Raw genomic sequence first — 25,321 nt, 5'->3', positions numbered from 1 at the left:
ATGTAGTAGTACATTGTAACACAAAAAAAGAACGTATCTTCCCATAAACCCCTCCCCCTCCCTCGCCCCCCTCAATACCTCCAAAAATAATGAAGCATCTGTCGCGGTGTAGCAGACGTCCTGCCCCCAATGGGGGGTAGGAACCTCTCTCAACCAATGGATCCCCAATAAACATGAATACATTAAAATGTCTACAAACCCACCAAAATGTACAGGTTCGTGTAACCTAAATATAACCAGCCATCAAGAAAATGTGCCCTTACAAAATGTTCTGCCAGCATTCTATGAAGGTGTAGAAGATTGTTGACACTCTGTTATCCGTCTATGAGAGCTACTGCAGCCTTGGGATCTTCTCCTAGAGCGCGATCGGCGCTGTTGTTTTCTGCCGGCCCTGAGTGGATCCTGTCCTGGGCCCCAGGACGACGCATCTAAGTCCACGCCTGGGGATACGTGTGGACACAATTTGATTAATTTGTCTGTCCACGCGATCACTTCTTGGGGAGACTCAAAGAAATAGGTCTGTGACTTGTAGGAGACACGCAGGCAGAAAAAGTAGGGAATATTGAATTTTCAGGCCACGTAGGCGAGCTTTTGCCTCTGCGAATGATTTCCTGCGCTGGTGGACAACTTTAGTGTAGTCTGGGAGAATCTTGATAGGTTGGGAGCCGTACGTAAGAACTCCTTTCAGCCTTGTATGTTGGACTATCTCGTCTCGGTCCTTATAATTAAGGAACTGGTTGATTATTGTACGGGGACATGCCCCACGAGGCGGCCTCGGCTTCATGGCGCGATGCACCCGTTCGATTATAAAGCATGTAGATAAGGTGTCGGGAGGGAGCCAATCATTCAGCCACTTGGTTAGGAACTTAACTGTCTTATTATTCTCGCAGCCCTCGGGAAATCCCACAAAGCGAAGATTAGTCAGTCGATCTCGGCCCTCGGCATCCTCCACCCTCGCCACCAGGCCACATGTCATTTCATTAGCCCGTGCGCACCCTTCCTATTTTTATGGTACGCCCCGGACCTGGTCCAATTGGAGCAGAAAAACTCAGCCATTGATGCCTCGCAGATCACTAATGGCGTCCCCAAGGTTAGGGAGAACCTTGGTTAGATCTGTTCACCACAGCTGAGAATGCACAATGTTGGCACTTCTACATGCTGGAGTGTCCAAGGCTGCAGTCGCTCAGACGTATTTCATCTTGAGTGGAGCTCAGTACTCCTATATGCCTTTCCACCGATACCACTCCTGTCTGGAGTTCTCAAGAAGATCAAAAACAACCAGCCCAAGTCATCTTAGTGGCTCTGGACTGGGCACGGATAGTATGGTATTCCGAACTCCTGCCCATGAGCATCTGTCCTCCAGTCAGGGTGCCGTTCAGGAGAATTTCTGTCACAGTAACAGGGCAGGATGCTGCACCTGAACCTGTCCACTCAGCCTTCATATGTGGAGCTCGAGCAGTGACTGGTGAGGGGTTTTGATCTCCCTCCCAAAGTATGTGATCTCTTTCTGGCAGCCAGACGTTCTTTTACCAACACTATCTATGCCTGCTGATGGAACTAGTTTGTGTCTTGGTGTACATCTAATTCAACTGACCCTCTGTCTACACCCTTGCCTGAAGTCCTTCTGTTTTTTCTCTTGCTGACCCGGTAAGGCTTTGCTTTTAGCACAGTTAAAGGATATCTTTCGACCATTTTTGCCTTTCTACGGTTGCCTGACCAAGCTTCCCTGTTTGTCACCTGTTGTGTCTAGATTTCTTAAAGGCGTGCAGCGTATGTTTCCTCCATCGCACTTCATTATGCTCCAGTGGCACTTGAATTTAGTTCTTGTCTTAATGTGTTCTCCTTTTGAGCCAATGCACAGCTACCCTGTATGGCTACTAACTCTGAAAACTGTCCTCCTTTTCGCAATAATATCTGACAGGAGGGTTAGAAAATTGCAGGCGTTTTCAGTTGACCCTCCCTAAACTTCATTTTACCCAGACAAGCTGGTTCTTCAAATTAGAGCATCTTTTCTGCCAAAGGTGGTACACTTTTCACATCTGGCGCAACTTCACCCTGCCTATCTTTTCCCCCTCTCCTCATCCTTCTAAAGAGGAGGAAAGACGCCATCGCCTGAATACAAAAAAAACGTTATCCTTCTATATTGATCATACCAAAGAATTCTGGGAGGACGATCAACTCTTTGTTGGTTTTGCAGTGGCAAAGAAAGGGAAAGCAATTCAGAAGAGACCCACCTCTCAATGGATCACTCTCTGTATTAAGGTCTGCTATGCAATGGCCAGGAAACAGCCTCCATAGGGCTTACAAGCTTGCTCTACCAGAGCTGCGTTTGCTAGAGGAGTCCCATGTCTATCGGGCAGGCACATGGGCATCGTTGCCTCAACAGCCAAGTCCAGCGAAATGGGTATTTTTCCCATTTGGTACTCCAGACTTATTAGTTTAAAAGATCCACCTCCAGAGAGGTAAGGAATCTATCAGAAGAGCAAGTTACTTACCTTCGGTAAAGATCTTTCTGACCGTTACTCTCTCACCTCAGATTGCTTATGACTGGCCCCTACCCCACCTTCCCTTTCTATTAACTGGACTCTTTTCACTGCTAAAAAGGTACCAGATTTAGAGATTTGCGCACTAGTCATGCCAACCTGCTGATGGGCTCTTTGCCTGTGGCCACGGACAGGCTATAAGGCAATGGACGTCTGCGCAGATGGGTGCCACTTATATGGCTCTGCTTGTCACTTCTGGAGCATACTGACACCAGGGCAGAGCCGCACTACACCACCTTCCAGCAGGAAAACTGCTTTAAAGTTTCCAGATCCAGTCTGACCGTTGAGGAATATTCACAAGGTGAGAACTCTGTGGTTAGATATAGTATCCACCAGAAAGATCATTTCTGAAGGTAAGTAACTTGTTCATCTCTCCAATTAAATCGTCTAGTTGAGAGATTGTTGGTAGTGCAGAAATCATTATTGGAGCAGTGCTAATTTTTCCCCTTTTAAAAACATTTTGATACTATTTTCTGTACTTTTAAAACTCAAAGAAGATTTAAAATGGCCACATGCAGCTCCAGATGTGATGGTGTCACTTCCACACAGACTTACTAAACCAAATTTGTGTTGGATGCAATAATGTGTTTCACCTGATAGGCAAAAGTGAACATATGGGCTCAAAATCAAGCAAAATAGTGCCCTCGGTTGCAATGATTTGACGTACCAGGATTATTGAGGCTTGGGTATTCAGCACCATTGGTTCTGAAACCTCAGACCCCTGATCGGAGGTTGGACTGTGTAAGAAATGTGATTATTTTTTGGTGGGAGAGGGTAATTACCCACCTCCAGGAATAACTCTTGTCAGGGTGGACCCTCAAAGACACTAAATGAACCAGCAGCCAACCCCATGGAGCTATGCCTCAGGTCCAACAGTCTCAATTTAGGGCAATGTGTAAAGACTATATGCAGTACTAAAATCATAATAAAGTCCATATGCAACACAATAAATATTTTAAACTGAATTGGGAAAATAGAGTAAAGAACAATAAGTAAAATGACACCAAAATGACAACTATCAAATAAGGTGAACTGGAGATATGATTTTCAGAACCATAAAGTGGCAATGATAGTCAATGGTCGTGGTAGGCCCGGATGTAGGCGCAATTTAACAGTGAGAGTGATGGAGCGCTGGTCAGATACACTAACCAGGTTCCTCCTGGTGAAAGACTTTATATTCTGACTTTAGCCTTTCAAACCCCATTCCACCACAGGATTACATTTCTGAAGCACCCCGAGACTTCAGGGCAGGAACTTAGAGACTCACATGGTGACAAGCATAGGAAAAAGCAGGGTGCACTCAAATCCAGCTGGGCAGTTGCAAGAAAAGTCCTCTTATGGCTTGTCGTGTCCCTGTAACTTTAACAGGTGTTCAGCCTTATGACCCTTGGAGTACAATTCTTTGTCCTGGGTACACGAGGGAGAACGGGTGAAATCTTCTAGGCTCTTCTCAGCTTTCAGTCCTCTTCTGATCTTTCACCAGTCCAGAAGTGATTTGAAGTGGTCGCATGGATATGCCACATTTGTGCCTGACATGAGCTAGTGGGTGGGAATGACTCCTCTGCATGCCTTAACCTATGGGTTAAACATTACCAGTGCCAACTCTATCCACTTTGGGCATTTTCAAGGTGGCAAAAGTCTTCAACCACACTAAAATGGGCTCTGAGGGCTGGGTGTTTGGCAGGGGAGTGTACTATTGTAAGCCTAGTGTCCTTCCATACCCAACACTAAAGTCCAATTTGGAGCTGTCAATTTACCCTCAATAAACCCAGAGACAGAAGTTTGGGAGAACAAAGGAGGGTTTCCAGCACTCAGACAGTGGATAGACAAGAATTGTTTTGACATCCTGTTGAAGTGCGCCCCAAGTGTTACATGTAAAACCCCAACAGACCTGTGAAGCAGTATTTGAGACTGCAGCAGGATTTGACACTAATGTCAAAAGTTGGCCCTCTGTGATTGCCGCCTGCCGGCTGGGGTTGCGGATATAGGAAGGGCCGACTAACACTTGCCTGTGAAAGGGGCAGCCTCTTTGAAGTACACCGCAAGTATAGTATGAACTATATATCACCTGAAGTGTGCAAGATGGAGTCTTGAAGCAAGTAGTCATATATATTCTTTTTAGGCTCCGAGAACAAGCAGCACTAAGCTTGGTAATTACTTGTTATCAGTGATTAAAGGGAAAGCCAGTACTGACCTTAGGTGAAGTGACATTTTACCATCTTCCTCCCACATTGGCGAGGCTGCATTTGATGCTTTTACAGCCTTTAAAATTCTGCAGTATTAATTGCAAGCCAGGGTTATTGACTTTCTCAATGTTTGTTTACCTCCGAGGATAATACATTTGAGAAACCAACAAATCCCATTGGAAAAAAGATGTTTCCGATTTTTGCAATGCAGCATCTAAAAACAGCCATTTGTTTTCTAGTATAATTTGCAAGACCTATAAAAACCCTGTATCCATATGTCAAAGCCCATTTGCATGATGTTGGACAACACCATAAGCGTAATTTTCCCTGTCCACAGCCACACTGTTTTAGATGGGGCGACGGCTGATGCAGAGCTTTACATGGCTAATCTGTCCTGCACTCTGCTCTAGGCAATCCAGTGGGGGTGTTTAATTGGGATGGGATGTTGAGTAGAGTGTCCGGTCGCAGGTAGAGGAGCGCAGCAAACACCTGTAGTGCATGGTAGGAAACCATCCTTAGCTGCAATTGGCCCCTGAGAAGTCTTTCACAGGGACCACAAGGACCAGTCACAGGCAGGAATGAATTGAGGTTGTTTTCATGGCATTTTAAGTGCATGGGTAAGGTATACTAGAATGATAATCTGAGGCACATATTTTCATTTTTATCTTGTCATTCCATAACACATGGTTTATTCAGGGAGTGGCTAGGTGATTGAAACATTAATGATTCAACATTGAATCTTTCCTAAGATTGCATACTCTTAGATTATTATTTTGCTTCAGGACATAATTAATTATTTTGTCAGCATGTGAACCTGTTGAGCTTTCCAACACTGGAAAAATGCAGTTAAAGGTAAGTAAGGATTTTTTTTCATCCTGAATGTTCTCTGCTTAGAACATTCAGCTCACTTGTTCCTGTATTTATTCCTAACTTAATTATTCGAATAGTATGTGACCTTTTTAATGAGCATCTATTTTATATATGATATATTTGTTCAGAAATTCGTGGTAGGTAACATTCTACATGTTTATTTGTAGCTGGAGGAGGTGAAGGCTTCGGAGAGGAATCTAAGGGTCCGTGTAAAGAGTCTGACAAATGAATTGGCGATGTACAAGAGAGGGTAAGGGTATGTTGCAAATTTGAGTGGCAAATTGTTACTGGTAGTCACACTGCACAAGCATAACAAAACAACTGCTTTATGCATTACACACAATAATATGCACAACATTAAGAATGGCATAAGTTTAGAGTGCACAGAAGGGCAATGAAAAATGTTTTAGTGTAATTTTGAGCAACTGGAAAGACTTTTAAGAATAATTCTTTACTCACATGCTTTGAACTCCTTACTCGTTTGGCTCCCCATCATGGAATGATCCTTGATAGGTATGAACATAAGTATATCTTTAACTTAGTGCTAGGTCCCAGAAAAAAATTCAAGAGTTAACATTTTAATTTTGAAAATGATTTTGCAGATAAAGCATACAATAGTTCCATCTTTTTATGAGGGCAATTAAAAAACACTCAGAAGTAAAATGTATTGTCTCTTAAAAAAGAAACAATGATGTCCACATGCATCATTCATTCTATAGAAGAATTGTTACACTTTCCTTTTAAAGTATCCACATGCTACACTGTCCTAACAGCCCCAGTTTGGCACTTTATTTCTCAGCTTTGCAAGGAGAAGATCACAAAACTGTCTATGGACATTTTCAGCTTTTTGTTTTACTTGTAAACTTGAAGATTATTTTGAGTCTGTTTAAAAAATTTAACTGTGTTTTAAGTTTGAGCATTTCTAGTTATGATTGTAAACTTTATTTTTGGCTCTTTTCTCACATGAGATTTCTCTAATCCATATTTTTATTCTTGATGGGGGGGATTGTTTTCCAAGGTTTCTTTTTGTGATGAGAGTTTTGGAGATTAATTGTTCTTGTAAATGCCTTCTGGTGGTGATGAATAGCTTCTGATGGAATAATTTATGTAGCATAGAGGACTCTGAACTGGCCCTATGTTACTCAATTATTTCTGTCCCTGTTCTGTATAAGTCTTTGACTTCTCAGCTGGTTTGGTACTTCCATGTCAATGTTGACGGCACCTTTACCTTGTCTAGTGAGTTGCTTGACAAGTTTCCAAAAGCAAAATTGTGTCAACAGTACAATATTACCTGCATAAGAGGCCCATTTCATTGAGGTGGTCCATAAGGCAGTGTTTTCCACTAATGGAGATACCATCAAGGGTCATAGTTTAGAGGACAACCTGCAGTTCTCAGACCAATAGATTTCCTAAATGGGTCTTAACGTCATTTCTAGCATACTCTTCAGATGACAAAGAGCTTAAATCCAGACATCAGGTTTTTCTGGATTCACATGCTGTGGATTTTTCTGCCATCTAGTGGTTGGGTCTAGAATTCTTGTAAAAAAACCTTTGTCCTTCTAATATTTCAGTTTTTTGTTGCTGGGCATCAACGGACCTCTATTTGGTGTCCCCTTGTAAAGTCGTTGTGCTTCCTCTGGAAGCTTCCACCTTTCATCGCCCTTTTCAGATTCTTTTTTTCCGCCGTAGGGTCTGGATCTATGTTGAAGGAGCTCCAACAATTTGGAGAAACAATTCTCGAAAAACAATTCTCGAAAAACTCCAAAAAATGGCATCAAAAGTCAACCGGACTTCAGTAAAAGGTCCCAGAGAAGGGCTAGTTTAGGAAGTGTGTACCTCTTCAATGACTACGGAGAATGCACGTGCAGGGGGCTCCCTGTGTGTGGTGATGGAAAAGACACTGTTCGAGCTCTGCAAAGATTGCAATCACAAGTTTGCCCAGAAGGACCAACATCTGGTCTACAACCTCTGCCTGCCTTTAGATCACCGAAATAAAGACTGCAACACGTGGTCGGCCTTCAACCCGAAGACATTGAGGGTGAGAGAGAGGCAGAGAAGAGCCAAATACACCATGCAGGGCCAACATATAGCACCGTCCCTATGAGATCTGGGCCTTTCAAGTGACGAAGAGGAGAAAGTTGCAGAAGGACCAGAAGGAGAGACTGAGTCCGACATCCAGGTCGTAGAAGTCGAAACACTAGGGGGAAGAAGTCTCATTTGAGAGGTAAGAGAATCATTGTCCCAAAAGATAAACTTAAGTCCTCGAAGGGAGCCTTGGGGACCACGCACATGACAACCGCAGTCGTGCCCTGAGACAAAAATGCCCTTGGATCCTTCAAAAAGGACTCTGTACAGGAAAGACCCCCGAAAAAGAAAAACTTTGAAGCTTTGAAGGGTGGTTGCGGAAAGGACTCATCAACGTCAAAATAGAAGTGGTCGAAATCTGAAAGCCACTGTTCACCATCGGCACTTCTACAAAAGAGCCTCCAACAACGAAGAGAAAGGCTGAAACTCTCTACGGCGAAACACAAGCGACAGAAATAGGAAGAGAAGAAGGCTTCAGGCCGAAATGGTTAGTATTTGATAGAGAAAAAAGGACTTCGAAAGTCTAGAGCAATTTTAAATCCCTACTAAGAGCTCAACGATAACATCTCCCACCGCACCCTAATCACAAGACTCCACAACGCCGGCATCCACGACAAGGCTTTGGACTGGATTCACTCCTTCCTCACCGGCCGGACCCAGCAAGTGAGACTACCACCGTTTTTCTCAAAACACATGGAGATCAGCTCTGGAGTACCCCAAGGTTCCTCCCTGAGCCCCACCCACTTCAACGTCTAAATGGCCCCCCTCGCAGCCATCATCAGAAGCCTCAGACTCAACATCATCTCCTACGCCGATGATACCCAGCTGAGCATTTCCCTCACCAATGAACCAACAACCACCATAAACAAGTTCCACAGTGGAATGGAGGCCGTTGCTACCTGGATGAAAGACAGCTGCCTCAAGCTCGATTCGGACAAGACCGAAGTACTCCTCCTGGAACCCACCCCTTTAGCCTGGGACGGCTCCTGGTGGCCAGCCACTCTGGGAACCCCTCCCACCCAAACGGACCACAAACGCAACCTCGGCATCATACTGGACTCCTCACTCACTATGAACTGCCAAATCAACACAGTTTCCTCATCCAGCTTCTATACGCGATTCATGCTTTGAAATACCTTCAGATGGATCCCCCAGAATCCAGAAAGACAGTCACCCACGCACTCATCACTAGCAGAGTCGACTACGGCAGCGCACTCTAGGCCGGCTTTAGCCAGAAACAGCTCAAGAAACTACAGAACATCCAAAACGCGGCAGCCTGACTGACTGGTCCTCGACTTCCCCGCCGCAGCCATGTCACGCAACACCTCCAGCAGCTCCACTGGCTCCCAGTCAACAAGAGAGTCACTTTTAAGCTCCTCACTCACGCCTACAAAGCTCTACATGAAGAACCAGCATACCTGAACCATGTACCTGCCAGACAACTCCGATCCTCCCAACTTGCCCTTGCCTCCATCCCCAGGATCCACAAGACCAGAACAGGAGGAAGGTCGTTCTCCTACCTCACCGCAAAGACCTGGAACACTGCCCCTGTACCTCAGGAAATCCGCGTATCTGACTCAATTCAAGAAGAACCTCAAGACCTGACTCTACGAATGATCCTCCACCCAGTCCAACCAGCAGCCCCCCTCCTCCAGTGCTATGAGACCCTCAGAGGTGAGTAGCCACGATTTACAAGTCCCCTATTGATTGATTGATTGATCGAGTAAGGGGAAAAAATGTGGAACACCAGAAATAGATCTCTTTCCAACGCTCCAGAATGCACAATGCCAACCTCCAGGCAGTAGAACCACCAACCATGGGAAATGCACTATGGATAGACTAGTTAAGGATATTTGCGTATGCTTCCCCCCCATACCACTACTTCACAAGGTGATAAAAAGTGCAGAATCAGCAGTATGACTTTGATACTAATTGCTCCACAATGGGCAAGACAAACGAGGTTCTCAGAACTAATGGAGATATCTCAGGGGAGAATTCACAAATTGCCAAACAGACAAGATCTGTTATCAATGCAAAAAGGAAGGATGTTTCACCCAGAACCAGAGTCTTTAAGCCTGGCAGCATGGCTGCTGAAGCCTTAGAACTCAGACACATATAGTTACCTGAAAAGATAATGTCTGCCTTAAGAGAGGCAAGAAGACCTTTAATCAGAAAGTGTAACATAGAACACAAATAATAGCAGTGATACTCGCTCTGGTGTCTTAAGGAAGGTTTACTAAAAAAGAAGACTAAGGATAGGACAGTACTAAAGTACTGAACACATCTAATGGATTGCATGTGTGCTGTAGATGCACGTGCTTTGCATACTCCTGCCATCTAGTGTTGGGTCCGGATGTTTGCAAGTTTTTTTCCTCTCTGTGATAATGTGTATGAGCAACAACTCCATTGTTAGATTGCTTTCTTTCCACCATTGGGTTTGGATGTGTATTGCGGCACTCCTGTTCGAGACGTGATGGTCCCCGAGGCATGCAGTCCCTGGGGCTGCGGAGGGGGGGGGCTGCGTGCCCCCGCATACAATTAAATAAACCCCGGGGAGGTGGCGGTCCCCGGGGGCTCCCGCAGGCCCCCTGCAAATTAATTATGCATTGCCCCTGGGACCGGGCCCACCCGGGGGCTTATATAAAATGAAGCGCAGGAGTACACCGTTCATTTTTAAAAGAAAATGTGTCCAGATTCGCGCACCCAGCGCAAATTCGGACCCCCTGAGCAGGCCTAGGGGGTCAGGGTGTTTGTACCCTTGTCTACAGTATTTGCTGTGCTGACGAGCTCACAGCCCTGAGGCTTTTGAGGTCATGTGCTCGGTAAAAACATTGCCTTAATGACCAATCTCCACCCACTGATGACGTGAGGATGACATTTGCCTCGGGTGTTCTAGCCTGAAGTCCTGATTCACAGGGGCTTTACCTCAGTCAGGTAGTGAAGAGGATGGTCACCCCACCCTTTCCCAACTCATCACAGGGGGCTGGGTCTTGTCCTGTGACAAGTTGGGAAAGGGTGGGGTAGAGGCTGCAGGCAGGCTGCAAGTTGAGAAATCGAGTCTACGCTTTGTGTTATTGCACACTGTGCAGACTCGAGATGTCTTCTTCCCGCGCTGCCATTTATTCCAGGACTGTGTGGACTGTGGACACCATTCATTTGAGCTCCTGCTCCAGTGTCTACAGGTGCGTGTCAGCGTCAGCTAGAAGCCTTACTCACCAATGACAGTCTTGTCAGTTCTAAGACAGCAGGCAAAATAAGAAAGCAAAAAAAGAAAAGCTTAGCAGCTATTGCATGCTGAATTTGCTGTAATTCAGTAAAGCTTAGCAGCAGTAACAAACTATTTGCTCTGCCAGAGTCTGTTAAACCAGCGTCTGTACTGAGCGAGTTACCTGCATGAAGTTTTATTTGTTTTCGACTATGTAAAAGGAGATGAGCTGAGTAAACCCCTCTGTTTTCTCAGTAAAAGATGAGGCAGTGGATCCAGGGGGTGGGGGAGAGGGCAAACGTGCAGAGGGGAATTTTGCACTGAAACAACACTGTCTGGAACTCAGGTCACAGGACGGTTGTTAAGCCATGGTCAGTTAACCCAGCAGCAATTGCATGTGCCAGTTGGCAGCCCCCACCACAGATTTGCTGTTAGGAATGGTCTCGCACTAGCACCCAGTTTGCAGGTGCAGTGCAAATTGGCTCAAACTAAGGGCCATTTATTACATGGTAACATTTAGCCTGCAACATCAGCAAACACGCTTAGCCGAGCAATGAGCAGTCGCAGTGTTCACAGTTGTAAAGTCGATCCTCGCACCACAAGGTGCACAACAAGGATCCACTGATATCTACTGTATGGTACAGATAACAACAGAGCTGCTCTATGGGAGGCTACTTGTAAGCACTCCCAACTCCCGGAGCTTTTCCCTGTGTTGTTTTTTTTATGCCCATGCATTTGATTGGCCATTGCGTAAGGCTTTCACAAAAGAAAGCACGCAAATGGCCAAAAGCGTGGGTATGTCCCGCCTTATCTTTAAATGTTCCCTCCCATAGCCTATGTGTCTCAGGAGCGAGGGCAGCAATTACCGGCAGGCAGGCTGCATTCCAGTATCAGGTTACTTTCCCCAACATGGGCGCTATGGCTTTCGCGGTCGCGCTGGGTTTTTCTCCCTACACCCCATCCGCTTCCAGTCTCCTATGATGGCCTCTAGTTCGGCCAAAAACATGCTCGCCTCATGTACTGTTTATTCTTTTAGGTAGTTGGATGTTTCCATCGCAGACTTGTGGCTTCTTTGTATAAATTGCCTTTCCAGTGTAAATCTTGACAAGGAAATGTTTGTGTTTCGTGACTATACCACCTACTCCAAGGATTCCAGCCTTGGCGGGCAGCTTTCTTGTTAGAAAAAAATCCAACAGGGAGGGGCTTTCTGTGTTTACCAGATCAGCGAGTGCACAACCCCTTAAATATTCAGCTGTTTTAGGTACTTGACCGGAGCGAGTTATGCGCCACATTCAACTTCCTCTAGAATTTTGAATGAAGGGAAGTCTTTTAAATCTAAAGGCATACTAGGGCTGTTAAAAATCAGATTTCTAAAAATGTAAATAATAGGGTCAGTCTTACTACAGGCTAAAGAGAGATGACAAAAACGGAGAAAGAAGCAGTTTCCTTACTTTGATATTGCAAAAAAACCCCCAAAAAACTCTTCTCTTCCGTAAACGTGATTACATTTGCAGGTGTTTCCTGGCCCTGCAGAGGCGTACATTGGAGACATGTCTTGAGTTTTCCGTGTGGCATGCACGTGTCGGTTCTCTTCCCTCCACCCAAGAGGGTTCACCGAGCAACGGTAGTTCTGGTAATGTCTTCTGCACTCAAGGCCCCGAGGACTCAGTGGGCGGTTCTGGGTCTGCGAGCTCACTGGGCGGAAGAGTGCTGGCTGATGTGACTGTCCTGAGGCTGCCTTTTAAAAGTTGTCAGCAAAACTTGAAAAGCGCTGGGCCTCTACTAATGCCCTAGCAGCATAAATGAATTTTAAAGATGTGAAAAATAGTCTGCCCCGTAAACCTCTGTAGTGTAACTAACTACACATGTATGGCGTGTCTCGTTGGCCATTATTTACTCCTGTGTGTCACCTGAACCCAGTGAAAATGGGGGCAGCACCCGAGCAGAGGATGAATATGCAAATTCATTTCAAAATCTTTATTCTGCATCTAAAAAACACCATAAAAGCACATAACAATAAAAAGATAAAAACATTCATGAAAATCCATGCTGATATACATCAAATACAGTACTAATTTTTGATTCAACAAACCCCTCTTGTTTTCCTTATTGTTAAGGCCATCTTCAAGAAATTCACCACACAAAACAGAGTCCGAGAGTCATTTACCATTTGTAGGTGTAGCAAGGCGACCCTGGCCTGCTTGAATTTAGCCTGTTTTAAAATACCAACTAAAAATCGACGTCTCGGCACTGAATAAAATGGGCATAACAATACAAAATGAAGGGTGTCCTGAGGAGATGGTAGATCGCAGCCACAGGGACCCTTCTGCTCAACCGAAACAGTAAAACCATGAGGCACAGATAACAAATGATGTAAAAGATTGAGCCTAAAACGGGTGATTAAAAACCTATCCTGAGCATTACACATAAGAGTCAAATACGGTTCCATCCCCACCACCGTTTTCAACATATTGTAAGCTATAACAGAGTTCTTACCCCCTTCTTTTGTTTCTCTCTGCAATTGGACATAGTTAAAATATCTTTTCATCACCAACTTCCTGTCCAAACGAGTAATTACCATGGGGGTACTAAAAAGGTTTTTACATCCAATAGACTCAAGAGAGGACTTTACATGTCTCAGCCAAGGAATGGACAGCCCTTTATCCCTACTGATGCTGTCCAAAATTATTTGCCTGTTTAGTTCAGCCTTTGGGTTCGCCCAAATCCTAATCCAGGCCATAATCGGCTTCAAATGAACCACATCCTCTATATAAGCCAATCCTAGTTCCTCATGAGTAACATAAGACGAGGTATTTTGGGGAATGTTAAGTAGGGATCTCAGGTATTTATTCTCCTCTATCTGAAGCTGATGGGCTTCTCTACAGCCCCAAAGTTCAGCTCCATATAACACCTTTGCGCAGCAAATTAAGGTGTACAATCTTGCTATCTGCTCTGGGGACCACCGTCCCAGCCTACGTCCATAATTCATAATAGAGCCTGTGGCCGAGACTAGCTTTGTGCATCGTTCCTCCAGCAAAATTTTAATATTTAATCGCCCATCAAATAAAATGCCTAAATAGGAAAAATGTTGTACTTTCCCAATGCTATTATCACCCATTTTATAACTGAATTTCTTAATGGGTTTGCGTCCGACCTCCATGACATAAGATTTAGAGAGATTGGCCGACAGATCCAGCGTGTCCATGAAATACCGTGTCATCTGCGTAAAGCAGAACCGGAATTGGCCTACATCCTACCCTGGGGGAGTCCACCTTAAGATCAAGTAATGCTTTCTCCAGTCCATTGATCTATAGGGAGAACAAAAAGGGGGCCAAAATGCACCCTTGTCTAACCCCACTAGTGCAAGAGAACGATGCTGATAAGTTCCCCTCACGGTTATATCAGACTCTAGCAGATGTATTACAGTGTAGGTTCCTAAGTATATTTATAAGTCTCCCATCCACCCCCAACCTACTTAAAAGGGCTCATAATTTCTCCCTGTTTACATGGTCGAATGCGGCCGTTAGGTCCATAAAGCCTAAATAAACCGTCCCCTCACTTGCTAATGTATATTTAGCCACTAGTAAATATAAATGTATACACTGGTTGGATGTAGATTTCCCCAGTCTAAAACCATATTGAACATCAGTAATGACCCGATTTTCCTCCGACCAATCCATCAATCGTGCTAAAATCACACGTCCCATAACTTTCGCTGTAACGTCGATCAAAGAGATCGGGCGATAACATTGAGGAGTGTCCCTATTCCCTTTTTTGAATATAGGGACAATTATCACTGTGGACCACGAACTGGGACTACCAAACGTTACCGCAGCATTGATCACTCTTGTCAGTATGGGCGCCCACAACTCAATACTACTTAGAAAGAGATCCGGGGGAATGCCATCCGGTCCTGGCGCTTTATTAGGGGATAGACCCTGTATTCCCCCAATGATCTCCTCCAACGTAAACACAATTGAAGGTACCTCCCCTGCCTCCACCTCAGAGGGAATTGTACTTTCCGCTACATAATTATAAAGGCCTTTGAAATGAGCTACCCAATCTTCCGGCAAGATATTGGTGCCGAGTGCGGGAACACTGGCATCCTGGAAAAATGGATTATTAATTGTTTTCCAGAAAGCGGATGTGTCCCTCCTTAAGGCAGCCTCCCTTAGGTCTTCCCAGGCCTGTGTTTGAATGGCTCTTTTCCTGCATTTAACGGCCTGATTGTATATCAGCCTTAACTCTTTTACTTTCAACTTGTCCCTTGGTAAGATTTTTAAACAACTTTTTACGTTTTTGAGGGCTGAGGTGCAGGATTTGTCAAACCATCTTGGATTTTCCATAACTGGACCATGGTGGGTGGAGCACAACAACTTGTCCACTAAATGGGCAACTGCCTCAAAGCATTTAACTACTTCTGGTCCCTCAACCACGAGGTCCAGGCACCTCTCTAGTTCTCTCTTGCCTTCTCTTATGAGGTTTTTATAAAATGTACATCCATCCAATTTGGCCCATTTTAATCTTCTCCCCTGGTCTGTTATTTTCCCACCCCTTCCCTGCCTCTTAGATTTTTGGGTGACCACACCTTCAACCACCAATGTTAGAGGGTTGTGGTCACTAAAAGCACTTAGGTCAATATCAGCCCCACTTACCCGGTCTTTTAAAAATGTAGAGACTACTACAAAGTCAATGAAAGAGGAGCACCCCCTCCCCTTAAAAGTGGGATTAATCTCTCTCTCCCTCTCCTTGGTTATCAAATCCACAGTGTGCTCAAGGGCATGTTTGCTTAACACCCTTCCCAACTCATTGCCCTCAATTGAGTTCTCAAAGTGTGGTCCGTTCCTAACCGGGCACGAAGACCAATTTCCTTGGGCCGGTCTCAGGTCAGGGCAAAGATGACAATTAAAATCACCCACAACGGCTACCAACGGGGCCACCGCCCCCTTGTGAGCCCAATTCCCTGCAGTGAGCCTAGCATCTAACTCTTCCACACCAGACCCTGTCTTGTTTTGTGACGTTGGGTTATAAAAATTAATCAAGAGAATACGATCCCCATAATTAGAAAAACTTAGGGCCTGCATACAAGCAGAGGACCAATTTAGATCGGTCCAGGTGCCCCCCAGTTGTAGGTCCACAAAAATACACATTTCCCCCATGGCTCTCCCTGAGCAGGACTTTCGGGCCGGGACAGCAAAGCGCTTGTACCCTACTAAGTGAATATTGCTACAATCTATTATCCAGGTTTCCTGTAAACATATAATCTGGAAACCCTGAATATATTGCAGCCAATCAGGGTCCTCTATTTTGGACGCAAGCCCTGCAACATTCCAAGATGTTATTTTTATTATATCAGAATTTTTAACCTTGTGTACTTCCAACTGTGACGAGTTTACGGGGTCCTGTACTACTCTTTCTAGTGTAATGCCCTCTTCCAGTGCTACCATAGTGGCATTCTTCCCTGCCATCCCTACATTTTCAGTTAACAGGTCCATGTTATCCCCGCACCCCGCATCAACACCCTGTAAGTCCCTACCTGGTTCCTTTGTTTGGTCTAACTGCTGTGCCCTTCTATTTTCCGCCCACCGTCAATCCACCTCACTTAAAACTCTCCCTCTAAGCAGTGGGTCGAACCTGTTGCGTAAAGGGAAATCTCTCACTCCCCCTGCTCCATGTGCACATTCTGATAATCCTTCTCCATAATTACTAACCTCAAATGCTGATCTTACCTGCTTTCTATGCAAAAATTCCAAGGGCAACAAGCCTATCGCCAATCGTTCCTCCCACGCTCGGTCTCTGAAGCAGCGAAGTGCTTTGTCCACCAAGTTAGGGTGCCTGAGGGTTACTACAACACAATACCCTGGGTATACTTTCTTGGACTTCCCTACCCATGCCACTCGCCTCGCCATTAAAATATGCCTAAGGTCTGTACCATTAATCCTCGCAATCTGACTTAGCCAGTGTGCCAACTTGTTTATTAAAATTTCTGTCGTTTCCCGGGTGTTCCCTTTGGGTGCCGGCATGCCCACGAGAACCAATGTGTATGGGCTGCATGCAGGAGGGAGATCTAGATATAGCAACCCCTTTGATCCCTGCACACAGCCTTCGCCCTCCGTGTCCCTACTATTTTCCTTACTCAAGATCCCCCTAGTAGCCTGATCCGGAGGAGGTCCCCGCCTCTCTGTCTCGCCCTCATTTATCACTTGTCCTTGGTCCTGGTTTTTTCTAATACCGGGCACTTGTTTGACCCTCTGTGCTCCTTGTTCATTCTTCCCATCAGAAGGCCTTGTCTCTGCCGTCACATGATCACTAACGGTCCTCCCTATAATATCCACACCTTCCCCACCTATCAGACTCTCCTGGTGCAACTCGGGACCCTTTCTCCAATTTCACACCTCCATCAAGTGAGTCTTGATCCGGTCTAATTTAGATAAGGGTTTTAAGGCAAGGTTAAGGAGATGCTCAATTTTAGCCCACAGTGCGTTATTCCTAACCAATTCTAAATCAATCTCCTCGTGCACCACATTGGGACATGAAGCTACTTTGTTTGAATCATCTGCCTCCTCCTCCCTCGCCCCAGCTGCACCAGTCGCGTGCTTACTTACATTTCTTGGTGGGCCCCCTTTGTTTTTTTGCCTGGGCTGTTTGGTTATTTTTCGAAATTTTTTCCACCCCCACCCCCTTTCACCACCGGTTCACATACTGCTGAACTCACTTTTTTCTGGGACCGTGTCGTAACTGACCTATTTCCCCTGGCTAAAATCGGGTCCGTGGGATTTTCATTAACACCCTCATTCATACTCTTCCCCCATATCCTCGTGGATGTCTACAATCACACTCTTGCCCGCCTTAACTGAATTCTGGGCCTCTTTACCCTCCTCCCACCCCTTTGACCCTTGATTACGGCTAATACTAGTACCATCCTTGGCCCCCCTGAACACTGTGGCGGGCTTAAAGGGCGTGACTGTGATTCTGTAATACGACACGGATCCCCCTCTGGAATCACAGACTGGCTCAACCTACTCATGGTTGGTGATTTTGACAGGGCAATATGCCCGAGCGATGAGCGTCTCTGTGCCTGCGCCAGTTCAGTCAACACCCTTCTTTCCGTCAGCTGGATTTGATGTAACACCAGGGATTCTGCTCTTATGATGAAAGCGTCCAGAGTCCCTACAATGCTGCATCCTCCCCCCCCACCGTCCCGAGGTTCTATGTTTACTCATAGTTCTCCGCTCACGCTGATGGTCTCCAAGAGGTAATTACCGGCTTTTGTAATAAGTCCTTAAGGGTGTGGCCCAGCCCTGCCTCTACCGGCCCACTAACGGCCACAAACGGCCCGCCCTTTGCCCGGGCTTAGCCCGGCATCCGCCCGCGCGCGTCCCGCGGTGCAGAAAGAGAGGTTGGTTTAATCCCCCCGCTCACTTGGGGGAGTGTCAGCACCTCCTCCAATGCGCCCGCTGCTCCATGGGGCTTGTTGTCCGCTCTGCCCCGCTGCCTCAGTCACCACAAGCGAAGCGTCTCCCGCGCAGCGGGAGATGCGAGAAGTATTAGAAGTCCCCACTCGCTGGGGGGGGAGTGTCAGCGCCTCCTCCGATACGCCCGCTGCTCCCTGGGGCTTGTTGTCCGCTCTGCCCCGCTGCCTCAGTCACCACAAGCGAAGCGTCTCCCGCGCAGCGGGAGGCGCGAGAAGTATTAGAAGTCCCCACTCGCTGGGGGGGGGGGAATATGCAAATTATTAGGTGTACTCGACCAGTTTTTGTGTTTATATAACTGAACACTAAACAATTTCTATATAACAAACATTTGCAATGCAATAGGTCTCGCATTTACGCAAGGTTGAGCTATTGACATTGCAAATAACAATGCCTTTTATTTTTGTTTTTATTTTTAAAACATTGATGAAAGGCATTGTCATTTACAATGCCAATAGCTTAAACTCGCGTAAATGCGAGACCTATTGCGTTGCAAATGCTTGTACTGTTCTTTGGAAGCAGGAGGGCACGTAAACAGGCTTACGGAATGAGATTGTAAATCAAGAATCCTGACTCCATGCTCTTTCACACTGGAAACACTAAGAGGGATTTAAGACCACTCATAATTAGGTGTACCCCATAGCTGGTGTTGTCTGAGGGTGCCTCATTAATATCTCGTCATTTCAGCAGTACAGTAACTTTGGACACACTTCATGTGAGTCCTGGTGATGGAGAAGGGCACGTCTTTGAAATAAGACCTCTAACCTACTTACTGGGTTACCTCGTTTACCATGACTTTACACCTGAAAAATATAAAAACATAATTGAGAGGCCTGTACTGGCAGACGTCAGATGAAGAGAGCAGTGTCAAGTGTGGGAGGGTAACAGCAATGGACAGTTTAAAAACATATATTAGGCATGCTTGATTGAAAGTGTGATGCACCTTTAATAAATATATGATTTAGGGGTGCCTCCATACTTATGTGAGATTCTGAAAAGATTGCATGCGAACAACTATGCCCAAATAAGATTTGGAAAGAATGGAGAACTCACTGATCGCATACCCATAGAGAGAGGTGTGAGACAGGGGTGTGTCCTAGCCCCTACCCTTTTTTGTCTCTTTATAAATGGTCTAGTGGAAGCTTTGGCAGCCGGAGGGGATTTAGAAGCTCCAAAACTAGCGGGCCGCAAGGTATCTGCCTTGATGTTCGCAGACAACACCCTCCTGCTGTCAAAATCACAGATGGGTATTCAAGGGGCACTGGACATTTTTTTCCTATTCTGCAAGAACCGGGGCCTGGAAATAAATACCCAGAGAACAAAATATATGGTGTTCAATGCAGGCCACTCAAAGCGTCTCAATCCACAACTAGCCGGGGAATCTTTAGAGAAAGGCTCTGTCTGTGACTATTTGGGCCTAACCCTCAACGAGAATATGGAGTGGGGTGATCAGATCAGGAAGGTTTGTCTCAAGTTGACGCAAACGTCAGGGGGCCTTGCGAAACAGCAGAGGAAGTGTGTACGTAAGATGCTGGGGCCGGTGCTGGAAATCTATAAGGCGCAAGTTAGAGGGGCTGCTTTGTACAGAGCCGAATTATGGGGCCATAGGCCAACCGAACAACTTGCAAGGACTGAAAACTCTTTCCTTAGACAGCTGGTGGGTCTTCCTAATATCACCCCTTTAACTCCGCTCCGAATGGACCTGGGCGTGAGCCCAATGGCACAGGTGGTAGCGCTCAGACCCCTACTTTACTGGCGCCGCCTATGGAGTACCTCAGAGTTATCCACGTATAAGGAGGAATTGAGGGAGGTGGCCAATCTCAGGGGGGCTACCAAATTTCCTAGCTCACCTACATTAAGAACTCCTTTGTAGCCATTGGAATGGGAGATTTATGGAATAGCCCGGAAGAAAGCTCTCTGGTTACACCAAGAAAAGTCCTGATAAAAAACTTTAAGGATCACCATCTCAATTTACTCCAGAGGGGCCTCAGGACAGGCACACTTACTACATCCTTTCTAGATGTCAAATTCCTATACCTCCTAGGACCTAGCATCGATGACATACAGCCCTTCCTAGCCAAAAAACTCTACATGCAGTTCAGGCATGGCGTACTCCCCTTACATGTTGTCACCTATAAGTGGGGGGGTAGTCAGACGAAAGCTTGTCCGTCTTACAAAAACTGTACGGAGATCGACCTGCATGTGTTGTTTTTCTGCCCTACCTACAAGGCTATAAGGGCTTGTTGGCTAAGACAGCTTTGCAGGAACCTCAGAACTTCCCATTACCTACAGGCCTATAGAATCCTGAAATACACTAGCATGTCAATTGTTTATTCTGTCTCCCGTTATTTGTTCTCAATGTGGTGTGCTCGTTGCACAGTTCTAAATAAAGTACAAGTCTAAACTGCCCATCCTCTGCACTTTCTAAAGACCCCGGACACCTCATTTGATTTAGTCTGACCTCTTAATACATTCGACTTTGTATTTTATGATTGAGATACTTAATGCCTACCAAGCAACTTAATATTTTATTTTTTTAACTTTTTAGATGTTTTTATATTTATGAGTATACAAACATTTTTATATTGATAAATTGTAATGAATTTGTAATTGTTTTATATGTGCTTTTAAGGTCTTGTAAGGCCGAAATAAAGCTTCTTTTGACTTGACTTGACTTAATAAATAAGCATACGAATGTTGTTTTGTGAAGAGGAGTGAAATGACCTGCTTACACTTTCTGGCGCACATTTAGCAAAGGAAACAAAGACGAGGGGAAAGAGAGACAAGGGTTTTATATAATATGGTCCAGCATATGTACCTAAGAGACTATGTATAGACAATGATTATGCAGTTCCTAACAGAAAGAAAAAAGACAAAAGACAAATCCTAACTGTAGAATAACCACCAGTACAATGCAGGAGAGTGATCTCCTTGTCGGAAAGAGACCCTCACACACCTGACAAGAAGGTGTCTTGCTTCATTATCGGGTCTGCTCCTACTCGGGCCGGCGCTGCAATGCCCAATCAGGCGCCCGTGATGGGGCCTACTTAACGGAGATCATTATTCCGAAGCCGACAGCTGAAGTGCAAATAAGGGTCTTAGTGTAGGTGAATGTGAAAGTGTATAGTGAAGTTAAAATAGGGAAAAATATTCCAATCAAGATAATTTTAATGAAGTTGGTTATTCCCCTAATTAAAAAGAAAAGAATCGCGTATGGTCACCCTATGTTGTGCTATTATACGCTAAAATGTGAGGTCGACATGTTTCTTGCCCTATTATCAGTTCGATGGCAATTCCTCAGGACCTAATTGAAATACTACCTACACATTTTTTGGTGGTAGACACCCAACACATGTAGTGAAAAGTGACCACCCTTACAGCACCCTAAAAAATGTGGGGGTACCTCTGGTGTCAATAAAGTTAATCAAATATAACCTGTAGAGATAAAAAACAGTTAGAACAGTCAAAGGTAAAGCAATGCGATATCATTAAAATCAAATTAATAATATTGATTCAGCAGGTGACAGTGCATCACACGCATGCAATGGGCCCATGGGCAGTGACATGCTTGATGCAGCCAAACTATCGTAAATAGATCAAAGTGTGTTCAGGTGATGAAGATGATGTCATGAATGTTCCAACAGGTCAGTACGGAAACAAGGGGGGGGACTAGTGTGAACAACGTCACTCTCAAACATCAGGAAAGTCCACACCCTTGTTATTTATGGTCCGGGCCATAACAGTACCGGTCGCCGTCGACACTGAATTCTAGTGCCCTGATATATGATAAAGAAATGTTAATTCAACAAGAAAAAATGCAGGAGAGTGATAAATATGATAAATATGAAGGTGTCCTAGTCAAGTCAAAATCCAGAAGATCTGAGGTAAAAGTACACACCCCCACGAGTAATTAAATGAGGTGGGGTACGAAAATGGCTTATAAGGTTTATCAAATGGCAAAGAAAGGTGGATTTGTTTATATAAAGATCGCGCCACCATTCTGGTTGTTAAGGAGGCTATGAATACCTCAACAAAGCTCTAGGCAGGGAAGCCATGTAGCGTAGCAAACAACTGGTATCGCTGTCTCAGTAATATTAAGAGAGAAAAGAAAGCGCTTACTTGCCAATGGGGTCTACCGCCCAAATGTAGCGGTAAACATCATGAGGAAATGGGAGGCAGGAGCGTGGAAGCGTTTGAGAGAAAACGCGGACTCATTACTCACGGTTCACTTAGTAGAGTCACAGAGTTGATCTTACCCCGGCGGCGCAACCGGTCCAAACGGTCTGGTAATCGAGCTTGAGAGCCCCGCAATGATAAAGGTTGGACGTCGGGGTGGGCGTGGTCCGAAGAGTGCCGGTACAAGTGTAAACCGCTAGAACACCCACAACCAGCCAAAGCCATCTTGGGGCAGTAGTCACATGACCCCCTGGTAGTCATGTGATCGCATGAAGGCCAATCAGGGCCGTACGATCTGTGGATATCGATCGTCAGTTAAGAAATAAACTTAATGTGTATAAGGACGGGTGTACGGCAACGGAGAAAGCCTCGACACGTCCAGGTCACCCCAATACAGAAAATTAATATGATGTCCAAGAAAAAAAAAAAAAATAATTATTTAACACCCGTATGTACAGCAAAGATTCCTGAACAATATGAGGTGACAAATAAGGGTCAGTCACGATCTTGAATTAGAGAGAGCCACAGATGTGCGGGTCAGGGCTTATATTTAGTAACTAACGCTCACAGAACGTGACCCTCGCGCTGAAGAAAAGGGAAAAGGAAGTACAACCTTCTCAAGAAGACTATAAAGGCAGGATAGTGTTGTACAGAAAACCAAGTCCTATTAAACTGATACAGATCCTTGTTCTAATTTGGTTTTATTTTATTTTTATTTTTATTTAAGTGAGAAGGCTCCAAGGTATGTCCTCATTGAGACCCATTTTATCACAGGTCAGTCTAAGGACCCACCGTTGTTCAAGGCGAAACAAGGTGTCTTTTGACATGCCCGGGTGTGCACCACTCGAAAGACTCAGGGAGATGTTGCCTTTCTGTGAAGTGAGTCGTCATTTTGGTGTTGGTCTTAGCACATCTGAAAGTACTCCTATGTTCCAGTATGCGTACTTTTACTTGCCTAGTGGTCATTCCTATGTAGGCGAGGTTACAGGTGCACCTAATCAAATAAATGCAGTTGGCTGTGTTGCAGTTGGTATGTTTCTTCAACCGCCAACAAATACCATTAGGAAGATTCAGTAGTTTGGTAACCTTGGTTTGGGGACAAACGGAACATGATCCGCAAGGGAAGTGTCTCTGGACTGGTGGCAAGTCCCAAAGTGTATTCTATGTCAAATTGTGAGGTTTCTGAGGTCTGGTATGTATCAACATATCTTTTATGTTGTTTGTACGTTTGAAGGCAAATCTGGGCGTGGAAAAGGTTAGTCACCCAGTATTGAGAATACCCCAATTCTTCCTAATGATTTTCCTTAATCGATTAGAATCAGGGGTGTATGTGGTGACACATGTGATGCTTGTGTCTGATTCTCTACTCTTATCCTCCAGGAGGCCCTCTCGGTTGTTATTTCTCGCTCTTTTGTAGGCGTCTGCAATCACCTGTTTGGGGTATACACGTTGGGGATGGTGACTACTGAATAACAGTAAGCTATTTCTGTTAGTGGGTTTCTGATAGAGAGTGGTGGAAATTGTCCCTGTTTCCAACCTGAGGAGGAGATCAAGGAATGGAATCTCACTCGTAGAAATTGTGTTTGTGAATTTGAGAAATGGATTGAGGGTATTGATCCAGGTGCAAAATTCATTGCATTTGGTCGAGTCTCCCTTCCAAAGGATAAGGATATCATCTATAAACCGTATCCACAGTAAGATGTTTGAGAAATATGGGCTATGAGAACTGGAAATAGTTTTCAGTGAGTGCAATGGTAGCACATTCCATAACAAATGACACCGGGGTGGGGGAGTCCCACTCGGCATCATTTAAGATGTCCTCAATGACATCCAGTGTTGCTCTCTGGAGAATGTTGGTGTAGAGGGCCTCAACATCCAAAGTGACCAAAAGGTTCACCTCATCAGGATGTTGGGCCCCCTCAAGGAGACGCAACACATCAGTTGTATCTCTGACGAAAGAGGGAGTCTTCTTCACAAAAGGTTGGATGAAATGATCGACAAATTTCGAGAGGGGTTCAAGTATAGAACCGATCCCAGAAACAATTGGACGTCCAGGTACAGGTGTCACCTCTTTATGGATCTTTGGGAGACAATAAAAATAGGGAACAACAGGTTCTTTTGTTGTTAGAAACTCAACCTCCTTCTTCGTGATCCACCCCATTGATTCAGCCGAGTATGTCATGGCAGAGATTATGTTTTTTAGTCTCTGTGTAGGGTTTTCTCTTATCGGAGTGTAGTACCTTCTATCACTCAATTGTCTCTCACATTCAGTGTTGTAGTCTACTGTATTCATTATCACCGTGGCCCCACCCTTGTCAGCTTGTTTAATCGTGATGGACTCATCGCTAGCCAAAGCCCTGATGGCGATGGTCTCTTCAGTGGAGAGATTGTGAAAGGGGGCTGAGTCGGCCTTTGTATTGAAATCCTTCAATACAGCTTGTTCGAAAGTGAGAACCTCATTGGGAACCGTAGCACTTGTGGGAGTGAACGTTGATGGTTTGTGCAGGCCAGAATCATCAATGGTATATGTTGGTTGGTCATGAAAAAAGGCATGGAGGCGGATCTTGCGAAAGAAGCCTTGTAACCCACAGCGATCCCTGAAAGTATCAGTTCTTGGGGTGGGAACAAAGCCTAATCCCTTCTGCAGAACACGTTCCTCAACAGGTGAGATTGCTCTGGAGGAGATGTTGACAATCAATTTCTTTTCCCCTTGGTTTGGCTCCTGGTTTCCACTGACCCTGTTGGTTGATCCTGCCATTGCACTCTTTTTTGTCCTCTTCTGTG

The 25,321-nt window shown here is 45.1% G+C and overlaps 1 protein-coding gene across 2 annotated transcripts in view; it reads left to right on the top strand.

The window, feature by feature from the left end:
- Window positions 1-25,321, top strand: part of CCDC61 (coiled-coil domain containing 61) — a 538,795-nt gene that overhangs the window by 229,632 nt on the left and 283,842 nt on the right. For both annotated transcript variants that reach the window (XM_085625716.1, XM_085625715.1), the window contains exon 7: window positions 5,767-5,849. In XM_085625716.1, the coding sequence (XP_085481842.1) occupies window positions 5,767-5,849 (83 nt within the window). The remainder of the gene's footprint in view (window positions 1-5,766; window positions 5,850-25,321) is intronic.

This window comes from Triturus cristatus, chromosome 9 (genome assembly GCF_964204655.1).
Source record: "Triturus cristatus chromosome 9, aTriCri1.1, whole genome shotgun sequence".
NCBI lineage: Eukaryota > Metazoa > Chordata > Amphibia > Caudata > Salamandridae > Triturus > Triturus cristatus.
The sequence above is the reverse complement of the archived record's forward strand: the minus strand, read 5'-3'. Positions and strand labels throughout refer to the sequence as shown.